General features: G+C 43.1%; 1 protein-coding gene across 2 annotated transcripts in view; it reads left to right on the top strand.

The window, feature by feature from the left end:
* Positions 1-21,065, top strand: part of CILK1 (ciliogenesis associated kinase 1) — a 30,370-nt gene extending 9,305 nt beyond the window's left edge. Inside the window, exons 5-13 of one of the 2 annotated variants that reach the window (XM_019985969.2) lie at positions 5,520-5,652; positions 6,479-6,650; positions 7,063-7,230; positions 9,462-9,773; positions 10,843-11,030; positions 11,142-11,290; positions 13,475-13,603; positions 16,598-16,720; positions 17,486-21,065. In XM_019985969.2, coding sequence (XP_019841528.1) covers positions 5,520-5,652; positions 6,479-6,650; positions 7,063-7,230; positions 9,462-9,773; positions 10,843-11,030; positions 11,142-11,290; positions 13,475-13,603; positions 16,598-16,720; positions 17,486-17,640 — 1,529 coding nt within the window. In that variant the 3' untranslated portion in view covers positions 17,641-21,065. Of the gene's footprint in view, positions 1-5,519; positions 5,653-6,478; positions 6,651-7,062; positions 7,231-9,461; positions 9,774-10,842; positions 11,031-11,141; positions 11,291-13,474; positions 13,604-15,414; positions 15,512-16,597; positions 16,721-17,485 lie in introns of those variants that run through there. The other variant, XM_070778128.1, reaches the window with a different exon arrangement.
* The last annotated feature ends 1,313 nt before the right edge of the window (positions 21,066-22,378 follow it).

Below are 22,378 nucleotides of genomic sequence, written 5' to 3'. Positions count from 1 at the left end.
GGAGTCCCTCAGGAGGCCATTTGGGGTGACTTTGACATCCAGACAGATGGACAAGCTGATATTACACAGGCAGAAATCTGTTCCCTCCCAGTGTAAAGGTATCACTGCCTTTGCAAATATTGCACCAGCAAATGCAATATTACTGATTCATTACCCAATTCATTACCCAACAAGGAAGCTGGGCAGAAGCCCATTGATGTTGTCAGTTCAGATTTGATGCAAATTGGCAGCGAGGGGAAAAGACACTGTGCCACATGGTAAGTCTGGGACCCTTCCCAGTCTTCTCTGTGACCCCTAAGCAGCACCTCACACTTAGAGGTCAAACGCAACAGACAGCAGAGGCTGTTCATCCGTGGAAGCCGTGGGTATGTGCTGAATAATTCAAGAGTGATATGCAAGCCCGTGAACCAATTCTATAAAAACTCTTCAGTAACAGGTATCATCTCTGATTCCACTGACACAGGTTGAAGGAACACTTTTGACACAAGAATTCCCAAGGGATGGTATGAGTTTGCAAAATGCTGAAAACTTCTGGTGTGGTGTCTTACAGACAGATAGGAGGACAAGGAGCACTTACTAGATCTGAGAGTTCAGGAGAAAGAAATGGTGAGAAATCAAAGGGAATCTCCAAAGAGAAAGGTCAACTAGACATGTTCCAATAGGGACCCATCATAGTGTCTCAGTTACCGGGCTCTTTGCTCAGAGGACTGCGTGGTGGGTCTGTAAGAAAGTTAATATGTGTTGGCTTTCTCTTCCTTTCCTTTTTGTTGCTCTTTGTGAGGCTCGGTTGTTGTCAGGAAGAACTTACGTCCTTTTATTCAGGTCTCTACCAAATCCCATCAAATCAACCCACATATGCTCACACATACATGCACCCATATGTGCACACACATGTACACTTGCATCTACATATATACTCTCCCCCAACACCCACCAGGGCACATATATGCACACACACACAATGCATATTCATATCCAGTAATTTAGCATCCATAAATGACTGTGTGAAAACAGCTCTTGGGAACCTTGCATTATCAGTGTCCCTTGCATGCCTTACACACTTGGATTGTACTCGGAAATGGTGCAAGGGAAGGCTCAGTTTATGGTGGTCAGACCTCCTTTGCTCTTCTAATCCCAGCACCATGCTTCTTCCTCAGATTCTCGTGGACACTCTCCCCCAGCTAAGTGCCCGTTCTGGTTTGAGCTTAATGTTATTTCATCCATTGCCTTTTGTGTTTCCTTGCCAGGTTCTCAGGTAGAGAGAACAGATGGTGTCTTTTCCTTTCAAAGAAGAGGAAGAGGTTCCGAGAGGTTTAAAGACCTGCCAAAGGCCCCACTGCCTTAGAGCAGTAGAGTGGAGGCTAGTTCCCATATCTGTGTCCATGTGCCATGCTTCTCTAGAAAAACCTGTCTGTTCTCACAGAGAGCAGAGAATCAGAGGTGAAGAAAGTCGTAATGATGATTAGAAAGTCGTGAACTTCCCCAGGGGTCCTGTGGTAAAGAATCCATCTGCCATGCAGGGGACACAGTTCAATCCCTGACTTGGAGAGATTCCATATGCCACGGGGCAGCTAAGACCACGTATCTGCTGAGCTGGCTGTCTAGAACCAGTGCTCTGCAACAAGAGAAGTCACCACAGTGAGAAGCTCATGAACCGCAACTAGAGAGTAGCCGCTGCCCGCTGCAATTGGAGAAAGCCCGCGCGCAGCAATGAAGACCCAGTGCAGCCAAAAATAAATAGTAAAATCAATTAATTAATTTTTAAAATTAATTAAAAATAATTGGAGGTGGGATAGATACTTATTTTGCGGGTTCTGTCTCATTTTCATTCATAAAGGATTTTTGAAAACTTTTGAATGGTTTTGTATGGTGTTGACTGAACTTTGGAGCTTTATACTGTTCCTTTCGTCCAGTCATGGAAAAAAAATAATTGAAAGCACTTCACAGGTTTGTTCTGTGAGTTCCAGGCTCTTCCCTGCTGGCTGGTTCTCACTGTGTGAAGGTGCTGTCTGTCCCTGGGAGCAGACTCCTTGGGGAGCAGAGCACAGAGCCGCAGGTGGTTGCCATGGCCATGGCTAATGTCAGTGACTACCTCCTCCTACTGGGAATGAAAACACAGCTCCATTGGTGCTGAGAGCAATGCCAAAGCATATGCACTTTGCAGAAGTTAAATAATGAATGCAAAGTGTGTTTCATCCTTGCCCTGCACTTAAAAATATCCATGCAGGAAATCTGAAGTGCATTAGGTGGCGTAAAGGAAAATGTTTGGCCCAAAGAGGCGGTTCTCTGCTTCATGTTTCTCCCCTGTCTTGCTGTACATGTATGTCCTTGAGTCAGCCCTTGGCCTTTGTGTGTGTCGCTGTCCCTCCTGGCTTTCTTGATAAAAGCACTGTCGGTTTAAATTCAGTAATATCTGTGAAATTACAACTTCCCCAGTAGGAAGATGCACTGTAGAAATCCATAGTGTTTAAGTATTCTCTGGTTATTTCCGTGTATTCCTATCAGATTCCTCATGAACATGTGGAGCCTTCTTTGTGGCTTGATGTTTTTCTTGCCCAAGGGTTGTTAGTGAAAAAGAAAGCACAACACATTTTCTGCCAGGATGAAAGAGAAAATCCCTCTGTTATTCGACTGGCATGGGGTACCCTGAAATTAAATTGAAGGTCTGTTCCTGTGTTCTGAAAGCCAAACAGTTTCGAACAGGAAGAGTCTGTGTTAACAGCACTTTGCTGTTTCACGATCTGTGAACAACCCAGCTATAAGGGTTTTCATTGTGAATCAGAAGCACAGAGGAAGACGTGGGCTCATTGTTATAAGCCCGAGTGCACACATCAGCAGACCATGGATTGGGCCAGGAATCAGATCAGAGCTTAGCGCCACCTCCTCACAGGTTGTGGTGGTGGAGGCAGGGGGATGGTGCGGCACATCACCAGCTTCATGAACTTTAATTCTTTTTGCAAAAAAATGGAGCTAGGGTGTCTGCCTGCCCCCTTTGCCAGGTTGTCGAGACTATGAAATGAGAGGAGAGGTACTACGAACAATGACAAGCTCCTGCAAGATGCTGATGTGTCAAGCACTGCACTAAAAGCTCTGCAAAATATTACCATGTGAATCCTGCAAAACAACCCCACAAGGTAGATGCTGTTACATCCCCATTTTATAGGGGGCAACTCATTTGCCAGCCAGTGAACAGAACTGGGATTTGAAATCAGGCAACCCAATCAGTCTGCCTACTTAACTATTACGAAGCATTACCTCTCATAGTAATAAAATAGTGATGCTTTGTTAAAATAGAGATGAAAAGTAAGGTACGTGACAAGAGGGCCTTAGACCTTTAATTAACGAATAGAACTCATGAGTTTAAGGTTGATCATAGTTGTTGCTATTACTCAGGCCAGATATTCTACAAACATATTCACAAATGCTTCCTAGTTAAAAAAGGCTTATCCTCAAATACCGTATGACAGATGACATATGTCAACTGACAAATACAGTTTTCATTAGTCATTTTTAAGAGTCTGTTTGCAATTAAACTTTTTCCCTAGCCATTTTTTCTCTGATACTTTATTTGGGGCCTGAAGTTTGATCCTTCAGGATCAAAGGAAAGCTGCTTAGAGGGAGATATGAGGAACCAGAATCTTACCCCTCCTCATTTCATTAGTGCCCACCTTCTCTGTGGAAGTAGGATTAAAGACCAGTTAGCAGGAAAGGATAAAGCTTGACTGATGGGAGCAGTTTGTCGGTGTGTACCGGAGCATGACCTGGGTGGAAGCAAGCTACAGGGTCTGGAGTGCAGGGATGATGCTTGTATCTGAATACAGTTGATGTGATAGGGTGGACTGGACAAGAGAAGATGCAGGATTGTTGAGTGAGTGTTATGGCTGGTGGCAGGGAAGGTGGCAGTGGCACCTGGATGTGGAGGACATTTCAGTGTCAGAGAAATGCCACGTAAGTTTGGAAATAACAGTGTAGCCCAACTAGAAGAGAAAAGGGCAGTCTAAGAGGAGAAACAGGGTTAATCTGGACTTGAAAGGACCAGCCCCACAAATCAAGGTTTTGGCCATCTGGATTGAGAGGGACAGAACAGAGCCAGAAAGTACAAGAGCTCTGACACACTGCTTGGTGGGATTGTGACTCATTCAGCCCTCATCCCCTTGTGACTCACTTTCCCCATCTGTTCGGTAAGAAAATGATGTTTGTGGTCTCTTTTTTTCATGCTTTTGATGCTCTGAGTGTTTAGGAAGAGAAACCATCATCTATAGATCGTATGTTTCAGGGGTCATGAAGGCTTCCTGGGTGCACTGGCAAAAGATCCCATTCTCATAACTGCATGCATATTTACACATTTTTAAGTCAAAGAAAGGGCAGAAAGGACCCAAAGGAAGTACTTTGATGAAAACTGTGAGCCAAGTCTGTTACTCTCTGGGGAAAGATGGATCCAACATAACTACAAGCTACCTGGATATCAAATCAAAAGTTTGAGAATGAGAGATGATTTGGGAGAGGAGAAGAGTGGTTTGGGACAGGTTAATATGGGGGTGACACCAGCTGTTGTCCCTCCTGTCAGAGATAGGAATCTGGAGAGGGGCAGCAGGCACATTAGAGATGCTGACATGACCACATGAGCACAGAGGTAGTTGAGGAACAGTCAGCATGTCAGGGATGGCTCTTACTTCTTCCCATAATGTGCTACTTCGAATCCAGCTTCACAGCATTGGTTGTGATCGTAGATGACAAATAACCCCATCAGCAGTACTGACAGAGTTGTATTCCCTGTTTTGGCGACCCATTCAGGTTTAGACTCATGCAGAATGATGTCTGCCAGTGATACTCTCCGCAGGAGGAAGGCATGTGATGCTGATCAGTGGGTGTTTAGGTCTCTCCTGTATGTACCCCTGAAGCCCTGCTGTAGCTGAGACAGGCTTCCCACTTGATGAGTTATCTCTGCCTTTCACAGTGTGGATTACAGATCTACAATGTGCTTTTCACTGGGCAAAGTAATCAGTATTTGACATTTAAACATATTTGCAATACACATCATGATCTCAGATATGAGTAGGTCATATTCATAAATCCCTTGTTTCTTAAACAAAAGTTGTAATTGTGTTTCTGCAGCAGTGTAAACTCCTAGTATCCCAGTACCATGTTTTAATGGTTTTAATCTCATATTCTTTCCGCTGACTTGAACAACGTACGCATGGTATTTTTTCCTAGCGTGACAATTTCTTTTTGCCAGGTTATCTCAGCCCATAATGGAGTTTTGGTATTTTAAAAGAAGTTTGTTCTCTTGGGGGAAAAAAAAAAAATTATGAAGACAACTTTAAAGGACTTGACATTTTGAATTCATCAAAGGAAAATGAATGGCCCAAAGGGCTTTGTATTATCATTATCATTGAGATGAATGTACAGAGCCTTCAGTGTCATACCAGACTATCACTGTCATGAAAAGAGCAATACAGCTGCAAAGAGTGATGCAGACACTATCTTGCCTCTGAATTCCTTTTCCGCTTCCTCTGCAGGCTTTTTCCATCGGGACTTAAAGCCAGAGAACCTCCTCTGTATGGGACCCGAACTTGTGAAAATTGCAGACTTTGGATTGGCCCGAGAAATCCGATCAAGACCTCCATACACAGACTATGTATCTACCAGATGGTGAGTACAATCTTCCTCAAGAGGATTTAATTGGATTTCTTATATTTAAAGACCATGCGATTATACTGAGGAGAGTATTAATGTCACAAATACTAACTTTCCACCAAGAGCACCATTTGAAAACACCTATGTGTAGGAATGTTGGTATTGTACAAGCTTTAAAAGCTTGTGTTGTAAATAATTTTAGAAGCAAGTTCAACAGGGAACTATATTCAGGATCTTGTAGTAAACTATAATAGAAAAGAATCTGAAAAAGAATGTGTATGTATCTGAATCACTTTGCTGTATACCAGAAACAAACACAACATTGTAAATAAACTATACTTAAATAAAAAATATTATAGGAAATCCATTATGCTTTTCTATAATCTAAATATTCTGTATATAGAGCTTCCTAAAGACTGTTTCCTAAAAGAGTTGTGTAAAAGATTTTCCAAAGGCCTGTTGGAAAATCAACTAACTGGCATTATTAAAACTTTCAGACCCTAAGCATTTGATTTAAGCAGTTGGCCATGACCAAGAAGAGCCTACAGATGACGAGCTCTATATTCTCTCTAGCTTGCTCTCTGCCTGCTCTCTCTCACTATTTGTATTTCTCAAAAATGCTGTAGAGAAGAGACCTGTTGAGAAATGCTCAACAGAAAATTCTGTGATACAGAAGAGCCCAGCTTTATGCTGCAGCCACAGCTGTTGGCTTTACAAATTAACACACCACCCTGAACAAGACAGAAAACAGAAATACACAAACGTTCTCCTAGAGAGCTCATTGTGTGTTTAGTTTTCTTCTGGCCATTGGGTGGGAACTAGCTTCTCCTCCTTCCTGCAGGTACCGGGCTCCGGAGGTGCTCCTGCGGTCCACCAGCTACAGCTCGCCCATCGACATCTGGGCTGTGGGCTGCATCATGGCAGAGGTGTACACCCTCCGGCCGCTCTTCCCCGGGGCCAGTGAGATCGATACTATCTTCAAAATCTGCCAAGTACTGGGGACACCCAAAAAGGTAAATGATGTGGGCCAAAGCAGCAGCTTCCCGTGGTCCCGGCCACCTCCCTGGGCAGCACGGGCTCGTTCTGGAATCTTCCTCGCCCTGGTAGTCTTCCACACCGTCCTCCTACCCTGCAGTGGAAAACTTCCTGGCTCCTTCTGCTTTTCTCCCCACGCCTCTCTGCTCCCTTCTGTGCTCTCATGGCCACAACTCTTACCCATGCAGAAGTCCCGTAATGTGATCCTTAGCCCTCCTCCGCTCCTTTATAACCCTGGTCACAAATTTACACCTACCTCTGGGATGGTCCACCATAGTGAGTAGGGATGTGGTAATGACAAGTCACCCTTCTGTTATGGGCACATGTGCCGGAACATAAAGTCCTATTTCAGCAGTTGGCTGGGGAACACTCTCTATCTTTTCCTTTCAGACTGACTGGCCTGAAGGCTACCAACTGTCAAATGCGATGAACTTCCGCTGGCCCCAGTGTGTGCCCAATAACTTGAAGACCCTCATTCCAAATGCCAGCAGCGAAGCAGTTCAGCTCCTGAGAGACATGCTACAGTGGGATCCCAAGAAACGGCCAACAGCTAGTCAGGTTTCCTTCCATTTTCTTCTGATGCATTCCTCATGAAGTTCATGTCTAATTGTGAATGATTCCTATATAGATTATGGGAACTATTTTATTAGGTAATATGGGTGAAAAATAGTACTGAATACCACTAATCGTGAACTATATAAGGTGTAAGAATTCAAAATAGTTTGAAACTCTTTATGTCTAAAGCAGTAAAGGTTTAAACAACATAGTTCCTTTGAAAATTGCTGTACAGTTCACATCATATATCAATACTATGTGGAAATGAAAACAGATATATCCACCTGTCTTTGGCAAATGTTTTCAAATATATTCTGAGTTAGGGTGATATGTAACAGTGTGTTTATAAGGCAGTACTGGTTGTTGAAAGGTAGTTTGAAAATATCTTGTAAGATCCATATCACTCATTTTATAGATGACAGAGGAAGAGAGCTAGGAAAATAACTGTAATTAGCATTTTATAGCACTTGACAGTTTGCAGATGCTTTTGTTTGTTTTTATGTGATATTAATCTCATGAAGGCTCCATGAGATAGGTGTTACTGGTTTCATTCTATAAACGAGAAAATTAAATCTCAGAAAGTTTAAGTGATTTGCAAAAAAAAATAGGAAGTTAATGTGATTTGCCTTATTAACTCCACCAGTAGCTGGTACAGACAGTGTACCATCAACAACAGTTCTGCCATGTGGCTGACATGCCTTCTGGCTCCTGTTTTTCCAACCTGTCCTCCTTCAGGCCAATTTGACTTAGATTATAAAGCACACCCAAAGGAAGCATGTGGTGCTGTGGACTTCAACCACTCCTGGACCCCCTGCCAGCCTCTTGTTGTGTTGTACCTGGCCCCTTCTCAGCTTGTCTCACTGATAAATCCATTACCCAGAGGATGAAAAAGCAGACCAATTGTAATCTGAGTCAACGACTTGGCTGAGCAGAAGTGACGGACAGAGTCACTTGAGGACAGGGCCCATGTGATGTTAGAATTTCCAAGAGCTGAGAGCTGACAGTTGGAAGGGATTAAGGTATGGGGGGAAAGCAGCTTTCCAATGGTTCAAAGAAGAAAGAGCCAAGACTCTAGATGGCTCAAGAAGGTTAGAGAGTGCTCAGAAATGCACTTCTGGTGATGAAATTCACAAGTGTGTTCAGGCCACAGAAGGACGCTGTCTGGTGAACCCAGTTTTCTAAAGAATACACAGGGGCTATGAAAATAAAAAGGTTCAGTAACAAGGAACCAAGAGAGAATGTTTACTTTTTAGGAATAGTATCAGAAAAGCTAAAAATACCCCGAATTCAGTTGAGACTTGCAAAAAATACCTGGGACTAAAGAGAAGACTTCCTGAGCTAGATGTCAGAGTCCAGGACCTCTGTGGGAGTGTCCACATTATCTGTGTCTATATCTACACTTCCTTATCATCATTACAGGTGTTTATGGCTAGGTCCCAGTCACTGAGAAAGGTTATGTTATATTCAGTGACTTCCACTCAAAAAGACTAGGGAATATTTCAGAGAGAATTGCAAACCCCAGCACTTTATGATTTATTCCTTGGTGATGCAGAAAGCACAATTATCTTGATGGACAAGGTTTAACTATAGTATGTTTGACACTTTCGGCATTTTTGATGTTAAAGCAGATGTACCTGCTTATTTTTATTTTTATTAAAGTATAGCTGATTTACAGTATTGTGTTAATTTCAGGTATACAGCAAAGTGATAGTTTTGCATATTTTTTTCTCAATTCTTTTCCATGACAGGTTGTTATAAGATACTGGAGATAGTTCCCTGTGATACACAGCAAACCCTTGTTGTCTGCTGTATCTTCTTATTTTATATTTGATTTTTCAGAGTCCTCTTAGATCATTATATTGGCTCTCTCCATCTTATTTGTTTTCTTTCTATGGAATGAAGAAATGGACTTAGAATGGTGAAATACTGTATTTAAGACACCAAGCAAATAAGTTACAAAGCCAGAATATTGGCAGAAGTAGCAAAGGGCACAGCAGTGAACCTGGCTGCTTTACCCAAATAATTTTGAGTGTGGCAACCAGTCCATACATTTTACACTATTTGGGACAAGGAGAATCCCAAGGGGTATGACAGATTCAGGATGCTGTTTTCTAGTTGGTTTGGGCAAGCTACTGCAGCAGACTGGTTAATATGAAACCTAGCCTGTGACCCTGAATGGTGTCAACCTTTCCAGCCAGATTCTTCTTCTGAAACAGCCTCATGTGTCATTCCAGGCTCTTCGATATCCTTACTTCCAGGTGGGGCACCCCCTGGGCAGCACTGCGCACAGCCTCCAGGAGTCAGGAAAATCTCAGAAGGACGTTCTGGAAAAGGCAGCCGCACCGCCTCACGTAAAGCCGGTCCCTCCTGCCCAGCCCCCAGCCAAGCCACACACACGCATTTCTTCCAGACAGCATCAAGCCGGCCAGCCCCCTCAGCATCTCATGTACCCCTATAAAGCCGAGGCTCCCAGGACGGACCACCTACCAGAGGACAAGCCCAGCCCTTTGCTCTTGCCATCACTCCACCCAAAGCATCCTCAGGCAGTAAGCAGGACAGTTCACTCAGGAGCCCTGTCTGGCTGTTCCTTTGCTGACCCTACTTCTTCTTCTTCTTTTTTTTTTTTTAATAATTTTATGTATTTATTTTGACTGTACTGGGTCTTCATTGCATGTGTGGGCTTTTCTCTGGTTGCAGTGCCTGGGCTTCTCACTGCAGTGGCTTCTCTGTAGAGCACAGTTTCTAGGTGCACAGACTCAGCAGTTGCGGCTCCCAGGCTCTAGAGCACAGGCTCAATAGTTGTGGTGCACGGCTTAGTTGCTCTGTGGCGTGTGGGATCTTCCCAGATCAGAGATCCAACCCATGTCTCCTGCATTGGCAGGTGGATTCTTCATCACTGAGCTACCAGGGAAGGCCCTGACCGTACTTCTTGCGTAATATTTTCTTTTCAGCATAAAAGGTCTAATTATAATAGATTGGCCTTTTTGATATCATGGAATTGTGAAAGGAGCCTTGGCTTTGTAGTTAAAGGTCTAAATTCAGGTTCTGGCTCTCCCTGTGAATTATGGGGGTAGTGTCTCCAGACTGTCCACTTGACCCCAACCCACCTAAAGCAGCAGTGTGTGTTTATAAATTTCCTATTGTAGCTAATTCTGTAGTTAAATAGGATCCAGGTCTGCTGACAAGGCAAATAAGGTATTAATTGCATTGTTTTTCATAAAAGAGCAGGTGATTGGCACTTTAATTACATTCTCTTATATTCTATTTAGGACAGTGTCAATCATGCTAACTCTTTCAGAGATGAGCCCTGGATGAGAATCCAGCTACCTTCCTCGTATGCAAGAAGTACCCTAAATGTCCTTTTTTAAAGCCTTACTTACACAGCTTAGTGTCCCTATTGAGTAGAAACTGATGTAACCTGTGCAGGATAAGTGAGAGAGGTTGGAGACGTTTCCCACCATTTTCCAATAAGCAGTGCATATTGGGGAAGACTACACCCCAGGACCGTCGTCTACACAACCGAGGAAGTTCAGAATGGGGCTGACTCATGGGTGAGCTTCACTAATGCCAAGTATTGCTTCTCCTCCCCACCCCCCTACCCCCTTGTATACACAGAAAATTCTCACTGGCCTGGAGCACAAAAATGGTGAGATCAAGCCAAAGAGTAGGAGAAGATGGGGTCTCGTTTCCAGGTCAACGAAGGATTCCGATGACTGGGCTGACTTGGATGACTCGGACTTCAGTCCATCCTTCACCAGGATTGACCTGAAAAACAAAAGACAGAGCGATGAGACGCTGTGCAGGCAAGTGTGGGCTCCCATCTGCGCACGGACTGCCTCTGGGTTTCTGAGGTTGTCTTCACATCCCATGCGCTGCCAGCTCGTGCTGACCAGAACCTTCTTTTCCCCGTTCAGATTCGAGAGCATTCTGGACCTGAAGCCCTCGGAGCCCGTGGGCACCGGAAATAGCGCCCCCACCCAGACGTCCTATCCCCGGCGCGACACGCCCACCCTGCGGTCGGCGGCCAAGCAACACTATCTGAAGCACTCTCGGTACCTGCCTGGTAATAACACTTTCTGCCTGTGCTCTGGTCCCTGATGAGAAATCGTGTCCCCGGAATCTCGAGTTTTGCAAAGCTTCTGTTTTGGACGGTGGTGGCACCACCTTAGAAATATTTGCTGGGCTTTCCAGGTGCTGCTAGTAGTAAAGAACCCGCTTGCCAGTGCAGGAGATGTAAGAGACGCGGGTTCGATCCCTGGAGTGGGGAAGATCCCCTGGAGGAGGGCACAGTCAACCCGGCTTCACTATTCAGGCCTGGAGGATCTCATAGACAGAGGGGCCTGGCAGGCTATAGTCCATAGGGCCACAAAGAGACGGACACGACCGAAGCCACTTAGTACACACAGGCTTTATATTTTCTTTTTCTTTTTGGCTGCACCTCGCTGCATGCGGGATCTTAGTTCCCTGACCAGGGATGGAATCCGTGTCCTCTGCAGTGGAAACTCAGAGCCCTAACCACTAGCCCGCCAGGGAAGTCCCAGGCTTCACATTCTTTTCTTGCCTAAGATGAGAAATTTGGTAGAGGAAATGGGGTCCAGTCCAAGGGAGTGAGGAACCAGGAAGAGCCAGGCAGCTCACCGGGGGTCTCTCCAGCCCTGTATGCTCTCAGGAAGCCAGAAGGGAGCTTAGCCCCCCCATCTGGCTTTATGTACCACAGGGGTTAAGTGAAGACACTCTAGTTGGAGAGTGCCCAAGCGTCTCTCCAGGTTCTCTGTATTCTAAGCATATAGCATCAGCCCACTGTTCATTCACAGATTCATTCCATCGGTCAATCTGTATTGACATCGTTTTGTGCAGGGCGCTGAGAATATGGTGGACAAAACAGCCAACTGGGGCCGCTGGGTTGCCCATCTTCCAGGGTCTCTGTTCATGTCACAGTCTATGCAGTGACTTTAGCCAGCAACCTGTAGACAGTATCCTCATCCTCATATTTTCTAGTGGTGGGAGACAGACCCTAAATAAGTGGGCACACAGTAGTTGCAGATGATGACAGCGGTTGTTAAGGGTGATGTAATGGTGGCAGGAGCTGGGCCCCAGAGATTAGGAGGGAGCTCCATGTGCAAAGGGATGTGAGAACAGCATGCCCAGCAGAGGGAACGGCCAGTGCAAAGGCCAGGAGGCAGGAAAGGGCTTGGCTTGTGAGAGCCCGCGTAGCCCGATCACTGTCAGAGGTGGAGGATGTATTAGGACATAGGAGGCATCTTTGGGGTCTTGTAAGAAATTTGGATTTTATTTCATGAGCAACAGGAAGCTCTTGAAGGGTTGTAACTGGAGGAGTGACATGGTGTTACCAACACCTGTGTGCTGTGTGGGCGAGGGACCCACAGGTTGTCACTGTCATCCAGTTTGGGGCAGTGGTGCTCAGGTTGAGGGGGTGGAGTCCCAGGGCAGGGGATGGAGGCCCAGCTGACTCACTGCTTCCCTACTGCCTTCTGCCATGATTGGAAACAGGCCTCCTAAATACTGCCAGACCTCGTCAGGGATGGCACTGTGGCCTTAGGAGATTGGCCTGAAGGGAGACCTATTTCTTCTTGACTCTAGAGGAAGAAGAAGGATAAAGAATGGATTCAGTCTTTCTGTTCTGAAAGATGGCTGTGATGCCTGATGGCCATGGGAAGTGGGTGGTCCGGGGGTAGGGGGGCAGTGGTTGGTCTTGCAGCTGAGATCAAGGCAGCCTGAGAAGTGAGGGAGTCAGTGACGGTTGTTGGTAGAGATCAGAATCAGCACTATGATGATGGTCCATGTGAGGTGAGGGGATGGAATCTCAGAATTCAGAAAGAGGTGAGCAGAGGGCTGCAGAGCTAGGCATGGGGTTCTAGAGGGACAGAGAAGAACTTGGGCAGCTGATGGAAAGGCAGTGGTCTGCAAAGGTGGGTGAGTAGGAAGGCCAAGGGGCACTGAAGCCCAGGAAGGCACCAGGAGGTCAAGACATCAGATATGGACAGATCTGTTGGTAGATGGTGAAGACACTTCTGTCAGGCCACCCACCAGTGAGACAACCCTCTCACCCCTGAGACAGCATCTTTCCTCTGCCACCTATCCAGTGGCCTCATCACGGTCAAGTTTTTGATTGTTGAACCATAGGAGGTCTTTGACAAATCAGACTCTGCATTCATCTCATCTCTGACATGTGGTACAAGACTGAATATAAATTTTGCATTTGAAAAAAACATTTTTGCCCTATTAGGAATAAATATAAGAAATGGTGTACTCCCGAATCCAGGCAAGGATTTTATTCCACCTAATCCGTGGTCCAGTTCTGGTTTGTCTGGAAAATCTTCAGGGACTGTATCAGTGATCAGCAAAATAACTTCAGGTGAGTAATGACATTTACTCCTTAAATGATAAGAAGCAGTTTCTCCGGGTGTGGCTGGGTGAGTGCAGAGAGACAGGGGATGACAAGCTGTGGAACCATGAGGGCCTCTCAGTGTGGAAACCCTGACCTTTTTTCCAGGCCTGTGCCCCTTTCTCTCACATGGTAGCAGGCCCTGGGGGCTTGACCAGCTCCCTCGGGCTCTGCCATTGGGAGTAGCAGGGGAGGACAGCAGAATTCCTTGGCTTGAGGGAAAAACAGTCTTACAGAGTCTGGTGGGCTTCCCAGGTAGCGCTAGTTGTAAAGAACCCACTTACCCATGCAGGAGACATAAGAGACTTGGGTCTGATCCCTGGGTCAGGAAGATCCCCTGGAGGAGGGCATGGCAACCCACTCCAGTATCCTTGCTTGGAGAATCCGCATGGACAGAGGAGCCTGGCAGGCTACAGTCGATAGGGTCACAAAGAGTCAAAGGTGACTGAAGCGACTTACTTGAACGCACACACAGAGTCTGGTTTCTGAGGCCCTGCTCTGTGGTCTGCGACCTCTGGGTATCACAGGGTCTGCCTTGTTCTGGCTTGTCCCTTCCATCTCATGGCTCAGCCTCAGCCCAGGGCATCGTTGGAAGGTAGACAGTTTGGAAGGCGCTGCCCATGCTTTTTCAATAGATGAATGAATTTCAGATGCACCCCACACAGGCAGCCCCTACCATGCGTGGCTTCTCCTTCCACATGCCAGGTAAACCCCTGGGCTTCTCTTCTCTCTGCCTTTGTCCATTCTGTGTTCATGTATTTTAAGGAGTTTGAAAGGGAAAGAAAGAACATATCCACACCCACGTACTCATCACCCAGCATACAAAGTCAGACTCTGCAAACACACACGATTACCTTTCCTTCCTTTGTGGCCTTCCCCTCCACCCCCGACTGTGTCCAAATTGGGTGTTTATTATTTCCACAACTTTTTTTTTTTTAGAATACAAGAAATACCTAGCATGGTTTTGCATGTTTTAAAATTTATATGCATATAATCCTGGATCTCCACTCATGTTAATAATGCATATATGCATTAATAATATATACAGCAATTATACACACATAGAATATATTTCACATTTGTGTAGAATGACATATGCAATGTATATGTATATGATACCATTTATTATTTATACTAGAATATAACTTTTTTTAAAGTTCAGGTATAGTTGCTGATCAATATTATGTAAGTTACAGGTGTGTGATATAGTGATTCACAATTTTTAAAGGTTATGTTCCTTTTATAGTTATAAAATATTGCCTATATCTTCTGTCATGTACAATATATCCTTGTGACTTATTTTATACTTAATAATTTATACTCCTTAATCCCCTGCCACTCTCTTGTCCCTTTCCTCTTTCCTCTCTCCATTGGCAATGATTAGTTCTCTATATCTGTCATTCTGCTTTTTTGTTATATTCACTAGTTTGCTTTATTTTTTTATACTCCATGTGTAAGTGATATCATAAAGTATTTGTCTTTCTCTGGCTTAGCATAATGCCCTCCAAGTTCATCCATGTTGCCACAAATGGCAAGATTTTGTTCTTTTTTACGCCAAGTAATATTCTATGGTGTATATGTACCATATCTTTATCCATTCATCTGTTGATGGACACTTAGAGCATTTAATTTATTCATCCGGTCTCTTCTTGAACATGAAGGCTGTTGATCATTTTTACAGTTAGAAAGAGTGCTGGAGTGAATACTGATGCCCCCTATAGGTGTGCACGTGTGATATGATCACGTTAGGTTAAAGGCTGTGCTCATCTTTGACTTCACAGATTTTGCCCAACTGCTGTCTGGCAGGGTGCAGGAGTTGTGCTGTGTCCTTGATGCCTCTTGATACCGTCAAGATTGCAGATGTGTGCTCATCTGAGGGTGTGCAATGGCATCTTACTGTGGCTTCCACCCGCATGCCCCATTGCTAATGAGGGTTGAGCATTTTCTCTTGTGTTTACTGACTCTACCTTTTCTCTGTCTGTGATTTCCTTGTTCTGATCCTCTTTCCATTTTTCTTATTTAGTCACCAAAGTTGCAAAAGGTGCTTCAGCTGACCAACACAGCTCCTGATACATGAGCTCCAGACTGTTTTTTCCACTCTGCCTTAAGTAGTTGCCAAGAATGCTCTGTGTTGGGAAGACACAGAACAACTCTTCCTCTCATGTGCTCTTCCTAACGGGTCTAACTTCCTAGTGGATCTGTGTTATTTGTATAACATCCTTCATTATTCCACATGCACCTTTGAGCCTTCGTAATAAGGCTCATTATAGATACTCACCCATACAGCAGGTATTGATTACTTGCTATGAGTAAGGCTTCCCATGGGCCTCCTGGAACACTAAGATGAGTAGGACCCAGTTCCTGCCCTTAAAACACTCTCAAGGCAGAAATGACATAAAAAGTGAATGTATTTAGTGAATTTTAATAATGACTGATTTTCTGGTTCTGGACAAGAATATCTCTGGTGTAGAATTACTTATGATGGCTAAACAATTAACATAACCTGTATGCTAATCAATAAGAGAAACCTATATGCTGATCAATAAGAGAATGGTTAAATGAGTTATGGTTTAACCATACTCTGAAATTCGTCCATACTAACATGGAAGGCTAACTCTTCTATATTATTGAGTGGAAAAAAGAAAATTCCAGAACAGGTTAAACTGATTATTACAAAAAGAAAGAAAATTCTAAATGTCTCCTTTTTTTAACAAACAAACCCACCAGCCTCCTTGTGGGTGCAGGCTACAGTCTCAACACTGTCTGTACACCTCGCCCCCCATCCCCCCGTCTTTCTAACAGTGTGGTGTGGTGGAATGTTCTGCTCCGAATTCCCTCTTTCCTAATGCTTTTCCCCCTGAAAATCAAAACCCAGTTCTCTGTTGCCCTGCGCCCCTGTCCTTTCCCCTTGTCGGTGTCCTGTGCATATCTTTGCAGTAATGAGCTTTTTCTTTTGCAAATCAGTTGGTTCCAGCTCTACAAGTTCTAGTGGACTGGCTGGAAACTATATCCCTTCCTTTCTGAAAAAAGAAATCAGTTCTGCTCTGCAGAGGGTCCACTTGGCACCTATTCCCGACCCTTCCCCGGGTAAGTTCTATTTGGGATTATTATTATTTGTGAATTTATTCAAAAATACTTATTAAACAAGTGCTTTGTGTCAAACGTGGTAGGCCTAGGATCCACAAATGAAGGAGACAACAAAATTCCTTGTCCTCCTGGAACCTGTACTGCACAGACAGCAAGTAAACCAAATAAGATGTTCCAAAGTGCTAAGGGGAAAATAAAGCAGGGAGCAGGAAGCATGGGGGCAGGAGTGTAGGGTACAGACGGGCATTTTACACAGGGCGGCCGAAGGAGACCTCACTGCAGAGGAGCCATTGGGTAAAGATCTACAGGAGATGAACAAGCAAACTCTGTATTTTGGGCTCTTAGTGCGTGGGCCTGCAGGCAGAATGGGCCTGGCAGATGCAAGGAAATAGCAACCCACTTACAGTATTCTTGCCTGGAAAATTCCATGGGCAGAGGAGCCTGAGGGTCTACAGTCCAAGGGTTTGCAAGAGTTGGACACAACTCAGCGACTAAACCACCACAAATTCCATGGGCAGAGGAGCCTGGGGAGCTACCGTCCATTGAGCCGCAAAGAGCTGGACATGACTGAGCACACACCGGAATGATACGAGTGTCTCTGGCCTGCCTGATACAGGATGAGGGTGTCCTTAATTGGGAGGGCCAACTCCAAGGGCGTGGCTTCTCTTGAGCTCTGCTTTTCTGATATTTATGTCACCAAGATGCTCTTTGCTGTACTTTGTCTGGGCCCAAATCAATCAGACCCACCCTTCTCTTTCCCTACAGGCTATTCTTCCTTGAAGGCTGTGAGACCTCATCCTGGACGACCGTTTTTCCACACCCAGCCTAGAAGCACTCCTGGGTTGCTGCCCCGGCCTCCAGCCGCCCAGCCTGTACACGGCAGGACGGACTGGATCGCTAAGTACGCGTCTCGGCGATGACTGTCACGAAACCTTTTGTAGGGCACAGTAGGACCCTGTCCCTTGGCCAGCTGGTATTCCACCTGCAAGAGACTTTCGGTTGGTGGAAAAGCAAACACTTTATAGTTATTCTTCTGAACTGAGACATTTCAATATTCTTTTTTAAAGTTTTTTTTTTTTAATATTGATTTGAATGCAGTACTTTTTTTTTGTACAAAGTTATTTTATTCTAAAACTGGGTCCCATTATTTTCTTAAACAGCAGCATTTTGTATATATGGATTATGTTTTAGCATTTTATACAGTCAACTTTGTAAGGAACTTTTTAAAGATTAATTGATTTTCCTTTGGGGTTCCAGATAATATTTTATACAGATTTTTAAAAATATAATAATATTGATGCAGTATTGCAACAGGGGTGCAATTTACAGCTACGCGATAAAGGGTTATTTCTTCAATGTGTGTGGATATTTGTGAAGTGGTTAAATTTTAAATGTGGCATGTTCGGTACTTTAAGCTTTTCTGGACTGATGTCAGCGCTAGAAAACTGACCATCTGCCGTTTCTCAATACCGTGTTATTGGTTTGACTTTTTAATACCGCTGTGCTGTTCTGAAAGTACTGTTACATAATTCACTTTGTTTTCTTTTTACTCCCCAGATGAAAAAACTCTAAGTAAATATTTTTAGAAATGTTTACAACGCGTTTTTTGGTGGCTGGTGATAATCCAGCTGAAACCAAGCTATGCCATCACATTCTATTTTCTTCCATTTTTGAAGTCACTTTCTATAAGTACCCATAAAAGGGAAGCTTTTGAAGCCAAAAGGTTCTCCACATAAAGGTTAACACAGTGACTTAAACTTATATCCCTGCCAAGATACATGACCCAAAAGCAAAGTTTCAAAGTAGCACAACCCTTAGAATGTTGCATTTAGCTCAGTCCTCCAGGCCTGGCCAGAGATAGACGATGAATAGTCATTGTCTGCCCTCTGGTCCGATTATCAGGGCAATTTGGGGAGCAAGAAAAAAATAGATGGCAGAGGTCCCACTGGTCTGTGAAGCCACAGTTACCATGATGTCAAGTGTCCGTCACGTGCCACATTTGAAGAACTCTAAACCCTTGTGTAGTTTCTTTCAACAGTGAGAACTCCATTGGGCAGAGGCTGTTCCATTGAGAGGAATGTTTACAGCAGTTTTGAAAATGACAAAGCTAGTTTGGAGACAGAAAAAGGAAGTCCACTCTGATCCACTCTGTCAGGCACACTCACCTCCACTCGTAATTACCTGAAAGACAAGAAAGAAGGTCACTGCCAGTGAACGCGACATCATCTCTAGAGTGTATAGACTCACTTTTCTCCCAGGGCTCAAGTCACTTTTGTTTGGTTCTAGGATATAGCAAGTGGAGTCAATGAAATTGTCATTTTTGTAAGTTAAAATGATAGGTGAAAATGAATATTGGTACTTTGATATGGTTCAGCCTAATAAGTGGATACATTTCTGTGTTGATGTATTAATAATATGTTGCAGCCCATGGTTCCCAAAGGGCCCTCACCTAAAATCAGGGAGCAATTTGTGTCTTCGAGAATCTGACTCAAAAAGGTACTTAACCAAGCACCATGATTGCTGGGGGCATGAGAAAAGCAAATGATAGATGTGGATTTGAGAGGTCATATTTTCCTGTTAACAAACTGGCAGCAAAGCTTCAGGAAATAAATATGTATATGTAAGCACAACTTGAAGCTGAATTTATTTCTGTATTATATTCTCATTATCTCAATCAACAAAGAATGTGTTTTCAGAGATGAGTCCTTTACTATGCGGTTAATATTTATTTCCCCTTTCTGTATTAGGAATAAAAAGTAAGTTAATCTGAACGCTTACCCACCTTGCTAGAGAGCTGGTTTAAAATCGTAAATACCCTCTAGAGAACCAGATGGATTATGAATGCCATATTCCTGGTCCTCTAGCTTATGTTAAGGTCATTACATTTTAATTGGAAAACCTACTTACCTGGTTACTATACATTATAAAATTGTTTTTCTATTACTTTTGTAGGGCCTCAATACAGAAAATATTTGTCTTTTCATCCTCTTCCTCTTTCCTTTGTTTATCAGCAGACAATTTCCCTTATTCATTTGAAAGTCAAGAAGCTGACACTGCATTGAGTAAAATAGAAGGCTGAAAAAAACAAGATCAGTTCTAAAGAACTAGCAAAATCCTCTAAAGTTCTCTTTTATTCTCACCCTGAAATGGGTAAAGGATGCACTGAGCATACAAGCTGATTACTGTAGAAAGGGAAAAGTCACCAATACTTTGTTAAGTAAAAAGAAAATACTGCCTGTTTCTTGTATTTTTAGTTACTATAAGATTATAAAATCTACAAGACACCAAGAGGAATGATAAGTTTAACTATACCTACCCACGACTGTACCTCATGTCAGGCATAAAGTTTTAGGGGACTTCAGGAGATGGTATAGTGCCCAAGGGTTCAGTGACAGTGGTTATGCCAAAGGGTATGCGTGTGAACTGCAGGGAAAGTTGCATGAGCCTAAAAGCTATTCTTCGTGTGATTGTTCATTTCACAGTAAGCTGCCATTAATTACTAAGCCCTCAGCCAGCTCATATATGATTTAAATAGGAAGAAAACCGATTTTCTCAAGCAGTTTCTTACAGATCTCTTGCTTCAAGGACCATAAACGTCTAGTAAACGGATGCTGTGTCATATTCTGGAATGATAAAAAATTAAACACTTGACTCCAGACAAGCCATGTAAAACAGAATTGTTTTTAAGTACAAATCACCAGTACTGTTGGAGTTCACAGGCACCATGTTTTCTTACGAAGTGGCATCAAGCCATTGTTTTGTGCCATTTAGGAGAGAAAAAGAATACAGGCTGTATGTTTTAGCTCAGTGTGTGATCCAAAGCAATATGTTTATAAGAAAATGTTTGATGTACTAATTATTTTCTATCATTTAAAGCATACTGTAGCAACTTGTTTAAGATATGTGGTTAATTTTTAGAATTATTTTTACAATTTCCAACCAAAGTACTGTATTTTATATAATTTATTGTGAGGACCTTCTCATGGAAACCAACAGAAGACAAACTGGGGGGGCAAATATCACCTTAATCTGTATTATCAGTTTCTTACAGACACTGCTAATGTGAATTTAAAATGGCCTGAATAGTCTTCTGATCTTGGATAGTTCAGTACTGACAGCAATTTCGTCACCTGATTTGATTACAAGGGAGCAACTAAGAATATATTTAATTATAAAGCAAATATTCATAATGATGAGAAGATAGGAGGACCGAAAACTATTTACTCAAGCCCCTTCTGAAATAAAATGTTCCTTTTTGAATAGTTTGTCCTAAGGTGTTTAAAAATGTTAACTTTACTTAAGGAAAATTCTGCTCCAAATAAAGTTACAGTTTAAGAAAAATTGATTTGAGTGTTCTGTTTTTGTTGTTATGTTCTTCCATCAAACAATAACATTACTATTTCCTAATTTGAAATTTTCATATTTTATAATTTCTTAACACCTATTAGAGTGTTTACTGCTGTGAAATTGATAGCATATACTTAGACCAGCAGTAGGAAGCGGTATTTTGCAATGTGGAGACTATTTAAATTTAGCTTTTAGCAAATTAGGTGACTAGGAATATTTTGACAAAACAAAAAGCACATCAAAACAATTTCTTGTTGCTGATTTCATCATGACAAATACCTACCTTGTATTTTTCTAGCTTTCACAGTATAGTCACATGTACAATATAAACATGTACAGTATAAACCTTCAAAAGAAGCTCATACCTTCATGAATTCCATACAGGATTCCACAGAAAATTCATTTACCAAACATTCTTTGAGTCCTTGAAAGAATTTTGAGGGACAATGATTTACCAATCAACCTTGTATTGGTGAATCCATAAATGTGCCCTAGCCTATCAGAACACCCCCAACCTGAGTGTGTCATCACCCCATGAATCCACAGATGTGCCCTAGCCCACGAGAACACCCCCAACCTGAGTGTGTCATCACCCCGTTCGTCTAATGACCCCCCATCTCCCCTCAGCCCTTCAGATGCCCCACAGATTCAAGCTCTCAGTCTTCCTTCCTGCTATCAAAGCCTGCTGTTAGAACAGCTGGGACTGAATTTAAACCATTGTGACTCTCTTTCTGGAATGTTTACTTAGAAAAGCTCCTCTTAAACTGATTTTTAAAGCTCTTGATTTTTGTTAAGGCAATTTTACCTGCTACTGAGTGGGTGGGGGGGAAGGGTCAAAGGCTGAGACAAGTTCCCATGGCCTCTGAATTTAAATATATATATCCAGTAGGTAGAAAGACACCGAGAATAAGACTGTCCAAGGTTGAGAGCAACTCCAAGGGTCTCCAGGAATAAAATAATTTCAGGGGCTTCCAAGGAGCAGAATGACCTAAGGGTACTTTCATAGAATGGCAGAATTAAACAGGATTTTTTTTTATTTCTCCACAAGCATGTTTAATGAGAGTCTTATGACACTGCCTTAGTTTCTCTTTCAGGTAAACAAGATTGCTAGGATGATGTAACTTCTATTAGGTTGGACATAGAAGTGTCCTTTTTTTTTTTTAAAGAAGAAAATAGTAAAATACCAGCAATTTGATATGGTTCAACCAATTAGAAGAAGCAAATAGATATAGAGATTTAACTGATCAACAAAGTTGATAATAGTGCTCTTCCTGTATAGTTCAATGAAAGTGAATCTTTGCAGAAAGGTGA

Source organism: Bos indicus, chromosome 23 (genome assembly GCF_029378745.1).
Source record: "Bos indicus isolate NIAB-ARS_2022 breed Sahiwal x Tharparkar chromosome 23, NIAB-ARS_B.indTharparkar_mat_pri_1.0, whole genome shotgun sequence".
NCBI lineage: Eukaryota > Metazoa > Chordata > Mammalia > Artiodactyla > Bovidae > Bos > Bos indicus.
The sequence above is the reverse complement of the archived record's forward strand: the minus strand, read 5'-3'. Positions and strand labels throughout refer to the sequence as shown.